The sequence below is a fragment of the Pantherophis guttatus genome, chromosome 2 (genome assembly GCF_059756535.1).
Source record: "Pantherophis guttatus breed Tessera chromosome 2, ASM5975653v1, whole genome shotgun sequence".
In the NCBI taxonomy this organism is placed as follows: domain Eukaryota; kingdom Metazoa; phylum Chordata; class Lepidosauria; order Squamata; family Colubridae; genus Pantherophis; species Pantherophis guttatus.
The window spans coordinates 154,064,191-154,086,170 of record NC_142064.1 but is presented as its reverse complement, the minus strand read 5'-3'; the positions used below and the strand labels follow the sequence as shown (position 1 = coordinate 154,086,170).

General features: G+C 41.1%; 1 protein-coding gene and 1 pseudogene across 1 annotated transcript; both read right to left on the bottom strand.

Annotated features, from left to right (window-relative positions):
* Window positions 1–1,049: 1,049 nt before the first annotated feature.
* LOC148115385 (26S proteasome non-ATPase regulatory subunit 9-like) lies at window positions 1,050–1,612 on the bottom strand (annotated as a pseudogene).
* Window positions 1,613–5,542: 3,930 nt separating this feature from the next.
* LOC148115384 (uncharacterized) lies at window positions 5,543–6,457 on the bottom strand. Its single transcript, XM_087885154.1, has one exon. It carries the CDS (start codon window positions 6,455–6,457, stop codon window positions 5,543–5,545), a length of 915 nt encoding a protein of 304 aa, XP_087741280.1.
* Window positions 6,458–21,980: the final 15,523 nt, after the last annotated feature.

Genomic DNA, 21,980 nt, shown 5'->3' with positions numbered 1-21,980 from the left:
CAGTTTCCCACCACTGGGTACTCCTGACTGTACCTCTTTCTAATGTGGCCCATTCAGGGGTGAAATGTAAAATTTGTTACTACCAGTTCTGTGGGCATGGCTTGGTGGTGGGGTAATGTGACTGGGTAGGCGTGGCCAACTTTTTTAAAAAAAACTTTTCAAAGCATTTTTTCTAATGCTTTGAAAAGCTTCTGCTGATCAGGCAATTCAGCTGGGATCGTCAGAGAGGCTTTTTAAAAAATGCCTCTCAGATGATCAGGCAACTCAGCTGGGATCGTCAGAGACTTTTCAAAGCATTTTTTTTACCACCTCTTAGGCCAAGAGGTTGCAGAAAAAAATGCTTTGAAAAGCCTCTGATGATCGCAGCTCAGTCGCGCGATCATCAGAGGCTTTTTTTTTTTTAACTTTTAAAATCATATTTTCATCGGAAGAGGTTGTAGAAAAAATGCTTTTAAAAGTAAAAAAAAAAAAGCCTCTGATGATTGTGTGGCTCAGCTGGGCATGGTGGGGGGAAGGGGGGGCGTAGGGATTTTTGCTACAGGTTCTCCAAACCACCCTACCGGATCGGGCGATCCGGTCCAAACCGGGAGCATTTCACCCCTGGGCCCATTGTTAATTTATTTCTTAAATTTATATACCTCGGTCTGAAAAGCAACTGTGGGTGGTCTCATAAATGAGTCTTATGTGTGCAAGAAACAAAAAAAAAAAAAACTTAGTTTAGATAGAAGTGAGGCTTTTATACCCTGGTTTTTTTCCTTAGACAAAACATAATTCTTTACTGGTTAGCTTGCTAAGAAAAGAAATGGGGGAAGAACCAAAGGAAGCCTGCAGAACTAAGTCTGCACCATTCCACAAAAAAAGCTTCACGCCCACCCTGTTGTCTTCACACCCAGGTTAAAAGGTATGAAAAAAACCTGGCATCTATACATAATATGGTAAAACCTCCAAGCTTCCAAATTCACTCCCAGTTCTGTTTTCCATCTTTTTGGGGTAGATAATAACATCGGACTGAGATGTCTCCAGATAACCATGAGCTGCATCATGAAAAGTCATTTTGGCAAAGGACTGATAGTCCTTTCCAGTCCAGCATTTTGAAATGGGCCCAGGAGGGAATTTTTCCTTCTCTGCAGCGATGTCATGCTTAATGGTTTGTCCTCGCTGTGCTGCACAACAGTGGCAATGTTCTGCAGGGTCTGGATGAGGTGGCTATGGACAGAGCCAAACTCGATGATCTTATCACCCTCTTACAAAGCCAAAAAGCTTGCTGGGGATCCAGGCAGAATAACAGAATCACTTGGACCAAGGGCAGAAGCAACCCTGGTTCTAGGCTTCAGCTCAAGCCTATCATTCATCCCTGCCATGTATCACCTTTTCTTGGATTTATGGATTACCCTGGTGTATTAAGGCACGGTGATCATTCGTAAACAGATGATGTTATGGCTCCCTTTCTGGTCCTGGCAGATATCCACATTTTTTAGATGCTGAAGGAGATAGCCTTCAGTATCTACAAGTGATTCACACATCACAGCATTTTTTGATCCCACAGGATGATTTCACAATAGGCCTTAATCTGGGTTTGAGTTTCATCCTGCTTCTTCAGTAGCTTCTGCATGTCGCATCCTTTGGAGTTAGCTCACACAGAGACATTTTCTTAAGAAAAGCAGCTAAGAAACCCTGGGAAATCCAGTTGCATAAACTACAGATCATGATAGCACACAAAAACAGCTTGGGCCAAGGTGTTTCTTAGGAAATTTAATGAATGTCCCCTAGCATTTAATGTTAGCTGGGCGAACATTATCCCATATTTGGCATACACAGAATCTATATTATGTGCATTTCATACCATTTATTGGGGCTTTCTGCTGCTTAATGACTCAGATGTTTTTTTAGCACTCTGCATATGTTCAGAGCACCTCTTCTAACAAGGCCTCCTGTTGAATTTAAACCTCCAGTAATAAATCATGATCAAACAAATTTTCCAAGTCATCTGAATCATATTTGCATTGTATAAATCAGTGATGACTAACCTTTTCTGGACTGAGTGTCCAAAGCGCACTTGAATGCGTGCAATGTGCATGTGCCTCCTACACATGAGCTCCTGTGCATGCACTCCTGCATGTGCCCCCCACCCATGCATGTGCGTGCACCCCCACATGCACACTCCACCCCACGTTTATGCACGTGGCCCCTCCCTGCGCCCCTCCCCCCATGCATGCAGGGCAGAGACCCGAAGACCAGGTGGCTGGCAGAAGGCGCGCACGCATGTGCGGCAGAGCTGAACTGGCACGACGGCTCGCTTGCCATAGGTTCGCCAAATACTTATAGCCTTTTGTCTGTATCTATATCCATACCCATAACTATATCGTCTACAGTAATTTTGAGATCCACACCCATATCCGTCTAAGTGTCTATTTATTTAATTTACCTGGCCATCCATCTCATATACATGACTTTGGGTGGTTAACAATTTGTTAGTCTGTAACTGCCTTACTGTTGTAGAGAATATTGATTCCCACTTATACCCATCACTCAGCCTTGTTTTCAGTCACTCACAATTGAACGATTCTCTGCAACCCCATCACCTTGTTGGGAAAAAAGAAAAGAAAAATCCTAATCTCCCAGGGAGCCCATTGTGACCACATCCCCTCTGACTTGTTGCACGTGTTAATTTGCAAAGATATTTGCTCGCCTTTCCCGTCACATCAACCAGCGTTAAAACTAATGACTCATCCCCCTGCACGGCCATTTGTTTGTGCTGGTTTCAAACAGACTAATGTTTTTAATGGTACATAATCATTTTTCAGAGTCATTTGATGCCACTAATCATCTCAGTAATAGGCCATGATGGAATGTGTAATGACATTGTGAGCAGGAAAAATGGTATTCTGATCTCCCTTGCTATCTTTCCCAGATCTCTATTCCATCCCACCATGCCACCTAATGATACTTACAGCAGTTAATAAATGGCTACTTAGACACTTCTAAGGATGATGATAGAATTTTTTTTTTTCTTAAAAGAAAGGCATAGCAATTAAAGCTTATGGAACCACAGAAGGTGCTGCTCATGGGGTGTCTTCTTTCTCCTTGAAACTACTTTTCCAAACTTCCATTTTTAACGTCCTATCGCTTTTGTTGCATCAAATGTGATTGTGGATTATTCTATTGTGTAAAAAAAAGTATCAGAGATCCTGCAGCCTCTTGGGACTACAAGTTGGAAGATTAATAGAATGCACTTTTCTTGCCCATAACTTATTAGTTCTCTTGTTAAATTAACAAGTGTTTTTTAAAAAACCCATGTTAAGTATTTTAATGAATTTTTAAAAATTGTGGTAAGCGGCTCTTTCTTGGCCTTCTGCCTAACTTGTTAGGCATGAATTAGCACCTTGTTATTCATGCTCCAGCTCATCTGATCACTTAATTAAAAGGACTCTGACAGGTTAAAAAGAATTGCAGTATGTGTGTGTGTGTGTATTTGTTGTGGGGCCATTAGCGCCTTGTGTGATTACATGTGAGTGAATATCAGACACTGCATTCTGTTATTTATTTAGACGGAATCGCAATACAGTAGAAGATTTAAAAAGGAAGGCAACATAGCCTTAAAATAAAGTCCACAGAATAACCTGTAGCATACGGGCATTCGTTAGGTGTTTAATTAAGAAATTAATATGGCTGCCCATTTGCTAAGAGGCTGTGTGGTTATGGTGGCATAAACTGATGTTTGAAATCTGTCACCCTGAAAAGCTGCAGCCATAAGAGTCTCTAAAGTTTTCATTGAATTTTCTTGTTTGGGTTCATTATAGCTGTTATTCTAGAAGGCTGTAAACTGTCCATAATTGTTTTAAGATGGGTGGCTTTATAACTTTTTAAAATAAATAAACAAGTCATGGATAGGTTAGGCTTGTCTGAATTGCTCAATGATATCTACTCTGGTACTTCTAACAGAGGGGCTCTTGGTGCTCTCTGAGCTTGGTTGTTTTCTTGCAGACTTTTCATTATCTAATTAGATAACATCATTGGTGCTAACAGTTCAACCCTGAGCTACATATATTCTCTTCTATTGGTACTTCTAACAGAAGCTCAGTCTACAGATATCACAAGTTGTTTCATTTGCTGATTTCTGGAATTCCAAATGCCGTTAAAGATGTTGGAGAAAATCAAGAAAGTGTTGTGTTTTGGGGTATCAGGGATGATTGGCAACCTTCATAATTTATCTTGGAATATTGCTTGAGAGAGCAGAGGAGTTCTATTTTGGTCTTCAATATAAAAGATAGTGAGACAAGACATGTAAGAGATTTTGCTTTCTGGTTCCACATTTATTAATCAATACATGTTAGTGTTCCAGCCAAAAGCAATGACACATATATATTGAAACAGATCAGCTCAATAATAAAAATAACGTTTCTGAATGCAAAAGAGAATTTGTGCCTCACTCTAACTATTGTAAGATATATGAGCTTCTGATGCAGAATCAGAAAGATCCATTTTGGACAAGATGTACGATAAGGCAGTGCAAAACTTGCAATTTATCTCTCCTTATTTCTCTATAATGTCCATAAAATGCTTGTCTTTGCTTTCCCTTGCACCGTTCTTCTGAAGCATCAATTTTCACTATCTGGTTTCCTCGCTCTCCCCTTAGTTGGAAGCTTTTCTTCTGGAACTATTATTTTCTTCTGCTACTGGTAAATAATACCTGACTGGTCATGGTTGGAAAAAGAATGCAGGACACATGACTAAAAGTATCAAGAGAAGAGCAGCTTGTCTTTATGGCAGCTAATACCGACATTCAGGTTCAGGAAAATTTTGATACCTCAGCCTGAGGATATTAGTGGTGCCCTGATGTCCAATCCCTTTGTGTTTAAGCAGTGCCTCAGGCCTTCTCAGTCATCTGAGTCAACATGACCTTGGATTTGGTGGTGCAAACTAGAGAGATGCAGAATGCCTTCTGTGCTATAAACTACTGACATTTAACATTTGTAAAGGGATATTTTAAAAAAATCGAGAAGTTCATGGCCTTTTTTTATTTACTTGCCAAATTTATATAGCTGCCCACCTTACACACAGTGACTCCTTATTCCTGCCCCCTTTCTTTCTTATTTCCTTACATCCCTTATCCCAGGGGTGTCAAACTCGCGGCCTGTGGGCCGGATGCATCACCCGCTGACCATGCCCATGTCTGGTTTAGTGAAAGGGGAAAAAAGTCATGATACATCATGTGACGATGCCGTGATGACACAAGTTTGACATCCCTGCCTTATCCCATTTTAAATCCTACATCAGTTTAGTCATCCTATACATCTGATGAAGTGAATTGTAGGTCTTGAAAGCATATCCCTTTTAATAAAATGTGTTAGTTGGGAAAGATGCTGCTGGATTCCTGATTTTTGGCTATGGCTCTCCTCCTATAATGCCACAGGATGTGTATCTCTATCTAGAAGAAAGTATTGTGACAATGGGAAGCTTGTGTTCTCTGTCTCCTGTTTTCCTTTAAGAATTGCCCTCTGTTTTAGGAAAGTCAATTCTTTCAAGAGGAGCAGAAGTGGGCTTAAAAGGAGCTAAAGCAGAGACCTTGGGGATCATAGATAGAACGATAGAATGATAGATAGATAGATAGATAGATAGATAGATAGATAGATAGATAGATAGGTGATAAGTGATAGATAGAATGATAGAAGATAGAATGATAGAATGATAGGACGATAGAAAGAAAGATAGATAGGTGATAGGTGATAGATAGAATGATAGATGATAGATAGATAGATAGATAGATAGATAGATAGATAGGTGATAGGTGATAGATAGAATGATAGAAGATAGAACGATAGAATGATAGAACGATAGAAAGAAAGATAGATAGGTGATAGGTGATAGATAGATAGATAGATAGATAGATAGATAGATAGATAGGTGATAGATGAGAGATAGAATGATAGAAGATAGAACAATAGAACGATAGATAGATAGAACGATAGAACGATAGAATGATAGAACGATAGAACGATAAAACGATAAAACGATAAAACGATAAAATGATAAAACGATAGAACGATAGAACGATAGATAGGAAGATAGGTAGATAGGTAGATAGGTAGATACAGATAGATAGATAGATAGATAGATAGATAGATAGATAGATAGGTGATAGGTGATAGGTGATAGATAGAACGATAGAACGATAGAACGATAGAACGATAGAACGATAGAACGATAGAACGGTAGATAGATAGGTAGATAGGTAGATATAGATAGATAGATAGATAGATAGATAGATGATAGATAGATAAATAGGTGATAGGTGATAGATAGAATGATAGAAGATATAACGATTGAACCATAGATAGATAGATAGATAGATAGATAGATAGATAGATAGATAGATAGATAGATAGATGATAGAACGATAGAACGATAGAACGATAGAACGATAGAACGATAGATGCCACCTGATGCTGAAGGACATGGTAGAAGACAGATAGTGGGCTACTCCCCTAGGTGATGGCCTAGAATGGCTATATTGACGATACTCTCTTGTATTATTTATATTAAGAAGTTTTTCATAGAGTAAAAGACAAATCAAAAGAAAAGAAAGTAAAGAAAGAAGAAAGTGCAAGTAAGAAAAAAATAGAGGGACCCCCCCCCCAAAGTTAAGGAATATAATGATTCCCAACCTTCTTTTCAACATATAGTTACAATATTATAGTCTATTCTCCCTCTAAGATATCTGAAGAGGCCCTTTTGAAGCATGACACCCCTCCACCCAGCATTTGATTGATCAAAGGCCACACAAAAGCATAATAGATTAGGAATGTCTGATATAAGTTTTTTAAAAAGACAGGCATAGGTAAGGTTAAATAAAAGCAAAGTTAAAGTAGAATACAGGATTCTCAATCTGTGGAAGATAGAAGAGTTAATATAGATAAGAATGTAGAAGATATTCTATAGGAAATAAAATTATAAGGTAGTCTTTAGAGATAGAGAGAAAAAATCTTTGTGGTAAAGAAATCTCTATTTGTAGTAGTTCACAATATGAATCCCTTTTGTAAGGAATTGTGTGGTCCCTGACTCTGACTGGTCCCATCTCACAACTAGATGTACAATGCCAGACATAAAGAGACTGGGCTTTCAAAAGTCCAGCCAAGGAGAAGGCTAATAACTGTTCCAAAATAATTTTAGGTAAAGAAACAGTAGACCAGTTACTTAGCTGCTGCATAGACTGATTACAAACATTGGCATGGACAAAGTAACAATGGTATATTAAATATTGAAATCTGCAAGAAATACCTGCAAGCAAGAACTGGTGGGACCACAAAATAGAAAATGTAATAGAAAATGAAGAAAGAAATTCTGGGACTTTACAATTCAAGCACCTGCCGCATAACACCCCAGACATTGTTGATTAAAAGAGAAAAAAAAGTAAGAAAATCACAAAATACAAAGACCTGCAAATAGAAAGACTGTGGCAAAAAGAAAGCAAAGATAGGACCAATAAGTGCCTTGGGTGCAATCTCAAAACATCTGGAACACCACTTGAACTTCATCACAGCCCTATCAGTCCATTGCAAAACCCAACTTGGAACAACTTATATCCTGCAATGTTACCACTAATACCATCAAACAACAACCTTTGTTTATCCCAGGTCCTAGGGAAGGTGGATAAAAATGCCAAATTGAATCTAAACATCTGGCTGATTGTATGGAAGCTAAGGGTAATATATTTCAGGAGAAATGATGTTTATCCCTAGCAAAGATATGTGGCATCTAGGGAAAGATCAATAAGTCCTGGAATGAAAATTATCTAGCTACAGCTTCAGGTGTGGGGGAACTAGTCAAGCTCCAGATGTTGCTACTACAAATCCCAATAGCTTTAGCCAAAATGTCCAATTGAGGGGAATATTGGGGTAGCTACAAGAACCTTGCACCCCTTCTGTGCATTCTCTAACCTGATATTTCAACAAACTGGAACTCTGTAGAACAGAGTGCACCAAACAAATTGGATTCCTATCTATACTTTTGCATTTGTTCTGCTCTGGGAAGTAAAGAAATGTATTCCAGGATGTCATCTAAAAATATATTATAGCTGATGTGAAAATACTGTTGAAGACATATGTCCAGGATTTTCACCTGATTGGATCTGATCAATTTCATAGGTAAAATCAGAATAGGCAGATGCCAAGCTTAAAAAAGGACTGGAGTGAAAAATGACTTGCATAGAAGAATATTTTTCATGGTCATTGCCTGCAACATTCTTCTAAGACATATTTCTACCCTGGAGCCCAACTGATAACTTCCCTTTTTTCCTTTGCTTGAAGTAACATTTATTCACTAATTATGTTTTCATTGTTATTGGATACTTGGAGTTCTCTGGCCCCTAAACAGATGAATGAAAAAGTGAATGTAGACAAACAAGCAGTAATTAAAACAGCATTGTGAGACAGTCAAGGTAAAAACAGCAGCAAAGGGTAAAAGTACAATAGCATATAAAAACAAGCTAAAGCCAAAAATATAGATCTAAAAGTGCATGGATGCATTCATGCACACTCCTTCTCTAATACTCCCCCCCCCCAATAAAGTCTTCTTGGCAAGGGATCATAACATCAGTATCAAATGATGTCCCAGTGCCTGGAGGCTGTGCGGGTCTGGATGGGGAGATACAAGCTCAGGCTCAACCCTTCCAAGACTGAGTGGCTGTGGATGCCGGCATCCCGATATAGTCAGTTGACTCCATCACTGACTATTGGGGGCGAGTCGTTGGCCCCCACTGAGAGGGCTCGCAATCTGGGAGTCCTCCTGGATATGCAGCTGTCCTTGGAGGAACATCTGACGGCTGTAGCCAGGGGGACCTTTTGTCAGGTTCGCCTGATTCGCCAGTTGCGGCCCTTTCTTGATCGGGATTCCCTGTGCACAGTCACTCATGCCCTCGTGACCTCTCGCCTTGATTACTGTAACGCTCTCTACATGGGGCTCCCCTTGAAGAGCACCCGGAGGCTCCAACTGGTCCAGAACACAGCAGCGCGGGTAGTGACGGGAGCAGCATGGCGCTCCCATGTAACACCGCTCCTGCGCGAGCTGCACTGGCTCCCAGTGGTCTTCCGGGTGCGCTTCAAGGTGTTGGTTATCACCTTTAAAGCGCTCCATGGCATAGGGCCTAGCTATCTTCGAGACCGCCTGCTGCCACCGACGACCTCCCATCGACCCGTGCGCTCCCACAGAGAGGGCCTCCTCGGGGTGCCATCAGCCAAACAGTGTAGGCTGGTGACCCCCAGGGGGAGGGCCTTCTCTGTGGGGGCACCTACCCTCTGGAACCAACTGCCTCCAGAGATAAGGAGAATCCAAGACCTCAGTGCCTTCCGCCATGCCCTTAAAACCTTCCTTTTCCAGCAAGCCGGGCTGGCCTAATTTTTTAAGTGTTTTTTAAGTGTTTTGTCTATGGTTTTTAATTAACGGGGCCAAATTTATATATGTATATTTTAACTGTATTTTAATATTTGTATCCGATGTTTTTACTTGGCTGTTCACCGCCCTGAGTCCTCAGGGAGAAGGGCAGTATACAAATTCAAAATTAAATTAAATTAAATATTTCTTTCTGAGTACCACTTTGATTTATTAAATTTATCTGCCCAACTCTAGTGAATTCTGGATGGTGTGTCAAACTAGGGGAAAAAATACAAAAACAGCTAAAAATGGTAAATCAGACAGATAGACCAGAGTTTTCTTGTAGCTCTGACTGAGGGATACTGTAAGAATACATTTAAGGCCCATGGAATTTGCAAATGCACATATGTATTGGAAGTCATCTTGGCAGGAATGGCCAATTTGGATCTGTTTAGAAATTATTGTTGCCATCATCATCATCATCATCATCATCATCATCATCATCATGATCATCATCATCATTATCATCATCATCATCATCATTTTGCTTTGGAATATGAGTAACAAATCTGGGATGCAAAAATCTACTCAACATTAGCTACCAGCAAAGACAAAGTTTCTTTATTCATTTCTTTGCTAACATACATATGTAGCTCAGTTCCTGGGGTTTTACTGGAAGGCCAAAGAAACAGAACAATGAGGATTCTCGTGTGTGTGTGTGTGTGTGTGTGTGTGTGTGTGTGTGTGTGTTTGTGGGTGTATGTAATGATTGGCCAATTTTATTTTTAACACAGGAAATTACATGTATTTTTTTTCACTCCCATCTCCATAAATAGTTGTATTATGCTCCTTGAAGGCTTAATTATCTGTTTTGACTTTTAATGTCTTTTCTTAAACTTGGGCAAAATACATCTTTCTTGCTGAATTTAAATAGTCTCTGTGGGCCACATGTAATGTTTAGGTCATGGTTTATTTTTCTTTACTGGAAGAGCTGAACAATCTCATAGTTAGTCCCGTTAGTCACATGGCTCTGGATTAAAGTTTGCAGACTATTTTCAAAGATTAGTTTATTCACAATGCAAGGAAATAAAATCAGATTATGGAGCTCTGTCTCAAGGTATCTCTGTTTTGGTATAATTTATATTTGCCTGAGCTAATAGAATTTGTGTCAAGACACTTAGTTCCAGCTAATGAGAACGATGCCCAACTATGGATCTGCTCCTTCAGAAGTGGAAACCAAAAAAGAATGATCATCATTTTGCCAGGTACTAAAAGTCAAGGAGTTTTCCTCTTGGGACTGAATTGCTTAGTCCATCACTTGTGTGAATGCTAATACAGAACATCAACCATCTCACTTTTATTAGATGAAAAATAGATGCAGGGCTGTCCAGCATGCACAGATTGGTTATACCTTAGGCCACAGGTGTCAAACTCGATCATGTCACGTGATGTATCGTGACGTATCATGATGTTTTTTGCCTTTGCGGAGCTGGGGTGGGCGTGGCCTGTGTGTGACGCATCCGGCCTGCAGGCTGCCAGTTTAACACCTTAGCCTTAGACCTTATTTCACATAAACTCTCCCAACTGATTCCAGTAGAGTTTTCATGTCAACGATGACATGCACAGAGAATAAAATAAGGAGTACAGAGGGATCTAGTCAGGGATATCTGCAAGGAGAGATCAATAACAACAACAGCAATAACAACCACAACAATTTGTGAAATTTGAATGATGTCCAACTCTCAACAACTCTGGGTGTCTCAAACAAATAAATTACAATAAAACCAATAAAACATCACAGATAAAGAAGCCAAGTGAGTACATTCAAGATGGGGGCTGCCGCCATGTGATAGTAGCCCTGCCCCTGTTTTACATATTTATATGTAAATATTTACATATTTACAATATTTACAGACCCTTCGCATCCTGGACATAAATTGTTTCAACTCCTACCCTCAAAACAACGCTATAGAGCACTGCACACCAGAACAACTAGACACAAGAAGTTTTTTCCCAAACGCCATCACTCTGCTAAATAAATTTTTCCCTCAACACTGTCAAACTATTCACTAAGTCTGCACTACTATTAATCTTGTCATCGTTCCTATCACCCATCTCCTCCCACTTATGACTGTATGACTGTAACCTTGTTGCTGGTATCCTTAAGATTTATATTGATTGTTTCCCTATGACTATCATTAAGTGTTATACCTTATGATCCTTGATGGATATATCTTTTCTTTTATGTACTCTGAGAGCCTATGCACCAAGACAAATTCCTTGTGTGTCCAATCACACTTGGCCAATAAAGAATTCTATTCTATTCTATTCTATTCTATTCTATTCTATTCTATTCTATTCTATTCTATTCTATTCTATTCTATTCTATTCTATTCTATTCTATTCTATTCTATTCCATTCCATTCCATTCCATTCCATTCCATTCCATTCCATTCCATTCTATTCTACATATGTTGGCACATAAAAAAAGGGCAGGGGCTTTAATCTCACAGCCAAAGCACTATGTTGACACATATAAGTGGACAACTGTTATGGGCTAGAGCATAAGTCTGCTAGGATGGTTTTCTAGAATGAGTCATTCAAGTACAAATAATACCAATTCAGTCCCTTGGATTCTTTTCCCCCCGCAACCTTTTGCTTGATGAAAAATAAACAAGACATTACAAAAAAATATCTGGGGAATTCAAAAGCTTGTATACTTCTTGTAACATTTGATTTTTTTTAAAAAAAAGTGTACTGGGAATTGAACTCAGAACTTCTAACACATCCAGATCATTCTCTTTTATAGAGGTCTGCTGTGCTCAGCTACCCTGCTGTACCTCTGCATTAGTATCCCTTTTTTGCTGGAAAAGGCCCTCTATGCTTAGGCAGCCTTATTGCTAGATAAGTGAATATAGAATTGAAGCCTCAGTAAGAGATCATCCTTGTTTATGTATTCTTGAGATATGGATAATTTTCAATGACATCTAATGAAGAAGTGTTTAATTCACAAGTCTGCCACTATATTAACAAGAAGGCAGTTCAATAAAAGATATCACTTTAATTGCCTTAACCTATTTTGCATCTCTGAATTTATAGCAACACAAATATCTCCGATCTATTGTGCTGTGAACCGATTCAAGCAGAACCGATCAGCTGGGGATTTCAGGCCTGACATAGCTGTTCCCTTGCTTGTGACAGGCTCTGAATGTGAATGTACTGCGAGGAGTGAGCCGGCTAGCTTGCCAAACACGCTAGGTAAATCCTACCACTACGTTACAAGTTTCCCATTAACAAAGTGTCAGTAGCCCAGCAGGGTAAAGAAGTAATGGGATAAATGCTCTGCTTATGCACGGTGGTAGTGCAACATAGTCTTCCAGTGAAACCAGTAATTACATTCTTTCAAGGGCAAACAACTACAGCACACAATGCATTTATCCCCCCGAGCATTTTCAATTACCTCTTGGTGTCTGCAAAACCCCTGCTGATCACCTTATTCTCCCTGCCAAGCAACTGTTGACGGTATTTGCAGCCACAGAAACAATAAAGGACATTATTTATTTTATTTATTTATTTATTATCAAATTTATATACCGCCCTTCTCCCGAAGGGCTCAGGGCGGTGTACAGCCAAAGTAAAAAACATAGATACAAACATTAAAAACAATTTTAAAAGATATATATATGCTTGGCCCCATAATTAAAAGAACCTATTAAAAACATTTAAAAAAAAGTGTTAAGCCAGCCCGGCTTGCTGAAAAAGAAAGGTCTTCAGGGCACGGCGGAAGGCTGTCCCGAGTCCTCCAGAGATCATCTACCAATTCGACCAATGCTGTTTCCGTGCCTGAAGCCCGACTGAAATGGATCTAGATAAAACGTTTCCTCCAGGTATTGCGGAAACTGTCGTGCGACCACATTCTCAACAACCTTCGCCACAAAGCGAAGGTTGGAGACGGGACGGTAGTTGGCTAATACTGCTGGGTCCAGGGAAAGCTTCTTGAGGAGAGGCCTCACCACCGCCTCTTTCAAGGCCATGGGGAGGTAACCCTCACTCAACGAAGCGTTGATTATTCCCTGGAGCCAGCCTCGTGTAACCTCCCGCGAAGCCAGTACTAACCAGGAGGGACATGGGTCCAGCAAACATGTGGCTGCACTAAGTCTCCCCAAAGTCCTGTCCACGTCATCAGGGGTCACAGAGTCAAACTCTTCCCAGATAACATTCTCAAGACTATTCCTCGCCACCCTGCCCGAATCTACCCAGTTAGAATCCAAATCCCCCCGAATCTGTGTGATTTTGACATACAGATATTGTCCGAATTCCTCGGCCCTGCCTTCCAGGGGGTCCTCCCGCACTCCTGGATGTAACAGGGAGTGGGTTATCCTGAACAGGGCGGTGGACGATTATCTGATGATGCAATAAGGGCGGAGAAGTAATTAAACTTTGCAGCCTTTATCACCACTTGATAGGTCTTAATATGCGACCTTACCAGTGTTCGGTTAGATTCAGTGAGACTGGCCCTCCAACCGCTCTCTAGGCATCTTTACTGGTGTTTCATCTCCCTCAGCTCCTTGGTAAACCATGGAGCTCCACGGGATCAGCACTGGGTCAGAGGCCGCAAAGGCACAACTCGATCTAAAGCCCCCCCAGCCCAGTCCCAGGCAGCTACCAGGTCATCGACCGAGTTGTGTGCCAGGTCCTCAAGAAATGGCCCAAGCTCCATCTGGAACCTATCCAGATCCATCAGGCGTCTGGGGCAGACCCACCTTATTGGTTCCACCTCCCTGCAGCGGGGTGTAGCGGTTCGAAGGTCGAGGTGAAGGAGCGAGTGATATGTCCAGGACAAGTGTTCCATCTCTATATCCCCTATAAGAAGACCACCCAACCACTGGCCAGAGACAAAAATCAAGTCCAGAGTGTGTCCCCTCCCCTGTGAGTGGGGCCATGAACTAACTGGGTCAGGTCCATGGCCGTCATGGAAGCCATGAACTCCTGGGCAATCTCGGATGTTTCACCAATGGATGGCAAGTTGAAATCACCCATGACCATAAGCCTGGGTTTATCAACTGCCACTGTGGCTATCACGTCGAGTAGCTCGGGTAGGGCCATTGCCACGTGGCAGGGAGCCAGGTACGTTAGCAACAAGCCCATCTGAACCCCCTGACCCCACTTCACAAAGAGGGACTCACATCCGGCAATCTGTGGCACAGTGGTCTCCCTCGGACCAAGACCTTCTTTAATAATAACCGCCACCCCCCACCCCTACCCTGGGCCCTCGGTTGATGGAATGCTCTGAAGCCTGGTGGGCACATCTCAACCAGGGGGACCCCTCCCTCCGGGCCCAACCTGGTCTCCGTAATACCCGCCAGGTCCGCTCCCCCCTCCTGTATGAGATCGTAAATGAGGGGGGCCTTATTTACCACGGACCTGGCATTGCACAGCATCAGCTGAAGGCCCAGATCCTGAGTATCTGTGCAACCTAGTACCCGAGAGGAGCATTGGGGACCAGGGTGCACAATTGCTCTCAAACAGCGAGTGCACCCCCCCGACACATGATATGGCCCCCTGCTCCCGGCATATCTGCCCCTCCCATCGACCGTGCTGATAGTACAACCCTCATTAGGATGGCCCTTCATCACCTCCCCAGCCCCTCATCCTGCACCCTCCAAACCGTTACCCCGTGCCGGGCTCAGCTCCAACCCTGGTGGATTACCCCCCCATCCCCCTTGGTTGCCCTCCCAGTTCCCCTTAAAAAATAATTAAAAGCCCTGATTAAAAAACTCCTCAATCCCCGCTTTAGAACATGCCACCTCTTGGGGCTCCAAAGCCCGTCCTTGAGGTAGGCCTTCGATAGAGTGGAAGGTCACCGCGCAAGAGGGGAGCATCTTGCTGCGCAAGCAGATCGGCCGAGGTGTAAGCCATATAAGTGTGATGAGGTAGGGGAGAGTAACTCTGGGTGTCAGCGATGGTCCTAGAGGCGGGAGATAGCAATACAGTTGGATATGAGCAAAGCTGGGGCCCCTCACTCTCTCACAGTGATGGGGCGTCCGGATCAAATAACTGCAGTGCAGGCAGATGGCCACAGCTGTTCTCTCACAGTGGCTGGGTGACATAAAGCCAACAGAGTTCAACTCCTTTTCTGCAGATGGAACAGCAGCCATTGTCCAGGACTCTCAACTTCTCCCTCCAAACCTGCAATCTCCCTTCCCCCGAGCCAAGGCCAAATGGTGGTAATCGGAAGGCAGGGATAGAACAGCCAGCAGCAAAGAGGAGATAAAGATCAAATGGCAATAAGTCCAAAGAGGGTGGTAGTAAAGTCCCAGAGTCAGTCGTGATAGAAGAATGACCCAACCACAAACAGAGAGTCCGTGCAGCAACAGGGGAAAGCCATTTCATAAGGCAGAGAGTGAATCAAGGGGGAGACCAGATGACTATTCATCAATCCCCCTCTATCACTTCAACCACCTTTCGATTTTCTGGACCAATTCACCCCCGAAATCATACCTGTCTTCTCAGGCAGACTCTGCCATGCTCTTCCCAGGTCCAGGTCCATTTAGGGGGATTTTCAAGCCTCAGCTAACAGCTGGGCCATACACCCCCCCAATCCTCCAGTCTGGGCTAAATGTCCGTTTGATGCGGCCTAAGAGCCTCTGGGCGCCAATTTTGACGCTGTCAGCCTCCCGCACCCCCCTCCGGCAGCCAATCACTTTTCCGGCCGCCATAGCATCATAGGGGGCTTGGGTCACTGGAGACGGTTCCCTCGACTCCCTTGGCTCTCCATCTGGCTCTCTTGACCCCCTTAACTCCTTCACCTCCTTTGGTCGGGCCTCAGAATAGATCGCCTGATCTCCGGGGCATCACGGCTGCAGAGTCATCATGGCGGCCGCCGCCGCCCTCCTTGCGGCTCTGCCATCCACGAGCCAATCCCAACAAGGGATGGCTCATCCGAACCGCCAGACCTTTGGCATGCTGAACGTGGGGCCCAAGGTCGCTAGGTCGGCCTCCAATGTTCCCAAAGTCCTCCGTTCCCTCATCGGCCTCACCAGCGAGCCCCTTGGAGGTCCGCCATCTTGCGCATGCGCAGGGAAGAGCTTTCCGGTGTATCCCACTCTACTTTTCCACAGCTATTTAGCAGAGGTGAAATCCAGCAGGTTCTGACAGGTTCTGGAGAACCGGTAGCGGAAATTTTGAGTAGTTCGGAGAACCGGTAGTGGAAATTTTGAGTAGTTCGGAGAACCGGCAAATGCCACCTCTGGCTGGCCCCAGGGATGGGAATGGAGATTTTGCAATATCCTTCCCCCAGGAGTGGGGAGGGAATGGGGATTTTGCAGTATCCTTTCCCTGCCATGCCCACAAGCCACGCCCACCAACCCAAACCATGCCCACCAAGCCATGCCCACAGAACCGGTAGTAAAAAAGTTTGGATTTCACCACTGCTATTTAGTAAATATTTAGTAAAGGCAAAAACCTGCAGACTAAAACAAAACCAAAGGTTGGGAAAGAAGCAGCAATTTTCACAAGCAAAATGGTAACAGGAGGCGATTCCCTTTTATCCTTCTAAACAACCTGATCAGATTTCTGTCTCTTTTGTGTTTGATTTGTAAATATGAATGCACAGTCACATACATACACATGCATTTGTTTACTGACAGCTGTTTATTGGAGATGGACACAGAAACTGTTCTATTTATTATAAATATTGTTTATCAGCACCGAATATGCAGTGCAATTCCACAAGCATCTATTTAGCAAGGCTGACTCCCAGATAAGTATGTAGGCATTTCAGGTTTGAACAATTGGCTGGCAAACTTTGTGGAAAGATTGGCTTCTCCATGTAAATTATGTTCAGTGGTCCACATTCACTAATGTCATCATGAAGCTTGGCTGATTGTAGCCTCATATTGTAAATCCACTAATGAATCTAAATGGTGGCATTAGCCATGGGTTTAATACACAGAAAAAGAGGAGATAGCAACTCATAATAAATACTCCTTAGGACACAGCAGCTCAGGATACAATTTAAAAAATGACGAGGAGTTAACACTATACTGCTCATAGGATAAATGTGCATCCCAGTGAAATAACTAGTGCCATCCCCCAGATTATTAAATTAGTATGGACTATTTTGTGTAATCCTAATTCTGCAGTTTGAAATATTTGTGTGGCTGTCATACCCCATGATTCACAAAATTATTATTATTTTTGGACCTTAAAATTTTGTCTGTCTGTCTGTCTGCCTGTCCGTCTGTCTATCTCATCTACCCACACACATACAGAGTAAGCTATGGCTTAAATAAAGAATTAGGTCCAACCATTATCTACGAGGAGTCATGGCTGCATCAGAGTTGAAATAGGCCAAGTTGTTGTCTGTCTAGTCTGATGTACTCCTAGATCTCTGTCTTTGGGATGGGAAAACTCCATTGACTGTACTCTCTTCCCCGCCTCCCCTCCTCTCCTCTTATTGGGGAGATGCCACTTCATGGAAATTCAAGAAGCTTCCATGCACCACACCTCACAGGACAGTGAGGAACACATGAAACAGTCAAGACATTTCTATATGTACATCTACATGGAAGTATGGCTTGGCATATCTGTAAGTAAGAGATAGAAAATGATGTACTGTATATGGATAAGGATGGCCACTCTATCAATTACTCACCCAGAAGCTTATGTTTTGAAGAGATACTTGACTTCAGGATTTGTTAACCGGAAGCTGCATGCTTCTGGGCAACCATGTTTAGAGAAGTTACATATCAACCTATTGTTTGAGCATGCAAAAACATGTTCACCTACTTCATCCTTATCTTCTTTCTCCCCCACCCTCTTTACTGTAATTGTTTCTTCTTCCTTCTAACTGCATAACTTCCACTTTGAAAAAAATGCCTTCCATTGTTTCTAGGAAGAATTTATACAGTTACAAGTCATTATCATGGTAGTGTAGTATATAAAAAAGAACACCACCTGGGGGGGGGGGGGGGCAAAAGCCCTACTAAGCAGGTATATACAAAAGTATGAAGGCTATTGCTTAACGCGTTGTAAGCCGCCCTGAGTCTCCGGAGAAGGGCGGCATATAAATCGAACCAATAAATAAATAAATAAATAGTGAGCGGGCCTACACAGAAGCTGTCCTGGGACCACCGACCTGGTGAGTTCACTGGTGTGATGAAAAGCATAAAAATCAATGCAAGCATGAGGTGAGCGTCACTGCTGGTGAATGCATCTGTGCAGTTTTCTTGGCTGCAATATAGAAATGGTTTGCCTTCTTGGATTATGTTTTCCTGACTTCCTAGTTGAACTAACAGCTCTGAAATTCCCAGGTGGTCTCCATTTAAGTAATAACCTTGTTTAATTTCTGAAATCAGCCAAGGTTGGTTATGTACGTCTTTATTAATTTCAGTTTATATTCCATCCTTTCATGCTTCAAAGTTCAACGTATCTAACAGGCAAAATTAAATCACAATTTAAAATTAAATCCTTTGCATTTAAATAATAATACTTGGATATCCCATTGCCATGTCATATTCAGTATGTTCAAGGCAGAGCTGCTTATATTTCTAAACCTCTCTTCATTTTCCATTATATTAACAATGCTATCTATAGCAGTGTTTCTCATTCTTGCCCATTTTAAGACATGTGGATGTCAACTCCCAGAATTACTTCTGGGAATTGAAGTCCACATGTTAAATTTTCTAAGGTTGAGAAACACTGCTCTATAGGTTTGTTCATCGCTTTTCATTCTTTCTCTGCTTTGCCTACTAATACTAATTGATTCAAGGAGTAGTGATTGAGCGGCCTTTGTTATGTTTTGAGATTTCACCCAAAAAGAAAACAATGCTGGCATGGAAAAGAGCTGTACACTGAGTTCTGTTCAAATAGTCTAGACCCAAAGGTCTTTTTCAAAAGGCAACTGGACTTTGTTTTTGAAGACATTTCACTTCAAGGAAATGAACTGAATTGAAGAAGCTACTTGGATGAGAAGCAAAATGTCTTTAAGGAAAAACAAAGTCCAGTTGCCTTTTGAAAAGGCACCTTTGGAGCAACCGTAACCTGGATGACTGAGAATCTCCATAGAAAAAGACTAGAATAGAGTTCTCCATTACTGGAACCAGTAGGAAAAAAACACAGTAGTTCCTGCATCCTAAAACAATTATAGAACCATTGATCCATCAGTACAGCTGCTTTTGTTCTTTTGTTCCTTGCTGCTGGGATGATATTACCTCTCTGATGATTTCAGTCAAGCACAATTTAGGTGATCTGGCATTACACCTTCTGATAGGTCAATTTCAGTTCACATATGCTACAAAAGGTCTCATTTGCATCTCCCCCATTTACCAATATGCATGCAAGTAATTGCCTTCACCCTTGGAATTTAATGTTAAATGACTCATCATTATCATATTAATGCAGTCAGGAGCTGGGGATGAAGTGGAGATATCTTCTGGAACTTAAAAGGAAACCTTGAAAGAAAATATACTTTCTGCGAATTGGACACGGCCTCCAATGAATGTTTAGGGACTGTGACTTGTTTTACTTATTTTAGTCCAGATTTGGGCTTTGGGGAATCTGGATAACATGGCATGAAATCTGAAGCCAGAATTATTCCTATTAGGAATCACAAAAGAGGAATATAGCAAATAATTGATATACTTAATGCTGTATGCTATAACAGCAGCAAGGCTGGTTTATGTGCAATACTGGAAAAAGGAAGAAACTCCCCCAGAAGAAAAAATAATAAAGAAAATCTTGACTTGTGCAGAAATGGACAGAACTCAAAAACAAGGATGAGACAGAATACTATAAAATTTGGAACAAAGTGTACCAGTGATTGGGAAGGAGAAAAGGAGTTGGAAGAAAAAAAATTAGGGTTTGTAAAATGGATACTGGATAATATTTAGACAAATATGTACACGAGGACAAGGGATATATATATATATATATATATATATATATATATATATATATATATATATATATATATATATATATATGTTTTCTGAGGTTTTCACGGGTGTTTGTATGTAGGTCTTTGGTTATTCGGGTTTTCTCCCGCGTAAAATTTTACGCGGGAGAAAACCCGAATAACCAAAGACCTACATATATATATATATATATATATATATATATATATATATATATATATATATATATATATATATGAACAAAATAGTAATGTATGTTAAATAATAATTATATTTGTTGTTATGTTAAAAATATGATATGACAAGACTGGGATGGTCACACTATGTCCAATGTTTTTAATGTTTGTTTAATAATTTTTTTTTTTTAAAAAAATCTGTGCTTTGCTCTGCATGGTGGAGAAGAATGATTTGCTGTCATCGGCACTGCTGAAGTTAGAACAATTTTTGTCCAATTAAATGTATTCTTATAGAATTAAATATAAGATAATAACCATAGTTCTCGTGCCATTTTAAAGTGTTAACAAAGCTAATCACTGTTTCCATAATAATTTCCAAAGAAACAATGAGTTCTCACAGCAAACTGAAGCACAAATCGCATAGTCCTATTTTAAGTTCATAGAGCAACTTTTGTAAAACCTGACAGTCATAATCTCTCAACAAAACCAAATTTAATCCTTAGTATTTCGAGTGGGGCCTTTTCTTCAACGTTATGTGATATCTAGCCATGCTAGATTCCCCCCCCTCCACTTTTCTAACTTGACTACTGTAGTAGGATGAATGTCATCAAATCATTTGAGGTTTTTAGAAACTTTGGATCAATGTTTCTAAACATTGGCTAAACTCTGCCATGCTTCAGAATTTGAACTGACATGTAGATATGCCTTGGTTATGCTATTACACTTTGTTCTGTTCAAGGAAATAGATCAATCAGGGATGGAGTGGTGTTTATTTGTATGCTTCTTGATTCTTAGCATAGACAATCCATATCACCTCTAGAGATGGATTTGCCACAATAATTTTATTGTTTAAATAATCTATTGCCTTTGCCAGAGCACAAATTATGTTTTAGTAGAAACCCACCATAACATTTCTGATCTATTTATACAGTGGTTTTCTAGACACTTTGTTCTGGGAATTCATAAGTAGCATTCACTCTAAGTTAGCCATTACTATGTCGCACAGAAATGGGCAGAATTCAAGTTAATCATAAGGACTAATTACAACACTGATTTCAACGGTGCTTCTCACAAATAACTTCATCTGAATGCTACCTCATAATAAGCAATCAAAATAAATTTTGAAACAAAATTAAGAAAAATCAGAACTGGACAGTAATAACACCTCTAGCAATTTGAGCAGCTTGACAGGTTAAATTAAAATTGCTTTTTCAATTATATTAATCTTTTTCATGAGTCATATTGTTTCCATCTTGCAGGTCTAAGAAAAGGAAGGTCAATTATGATCACAGGGAAATCAGCACATCAGAGAACAAACTTCCTATTTGCAAAAAGCTAATACTTTGTCAATTCCCTTACTTTGATTCTCATTCCACAAGTTTTGCATCTGAGAAAAATATGTATTCAACAAATTCAATTAAGGCAAATACGTTCAGTACAAGTGGTAATACAAACAGCGTGTTAGGAAAGAAATAAACAAGCTTCTCCATTTGCAGAGCTTGTCAATTTCCAATCCTTC

Excerpts from the sequence above, each read along its gene's own strand:
- LOC148115384 (XM_087885154.1), bottom strand. The coding sequence starts at position 6,457 with ATGTCCTTCAGCATCAGGTGGCATCTATCGTTCTATCGTTCTATCGTT.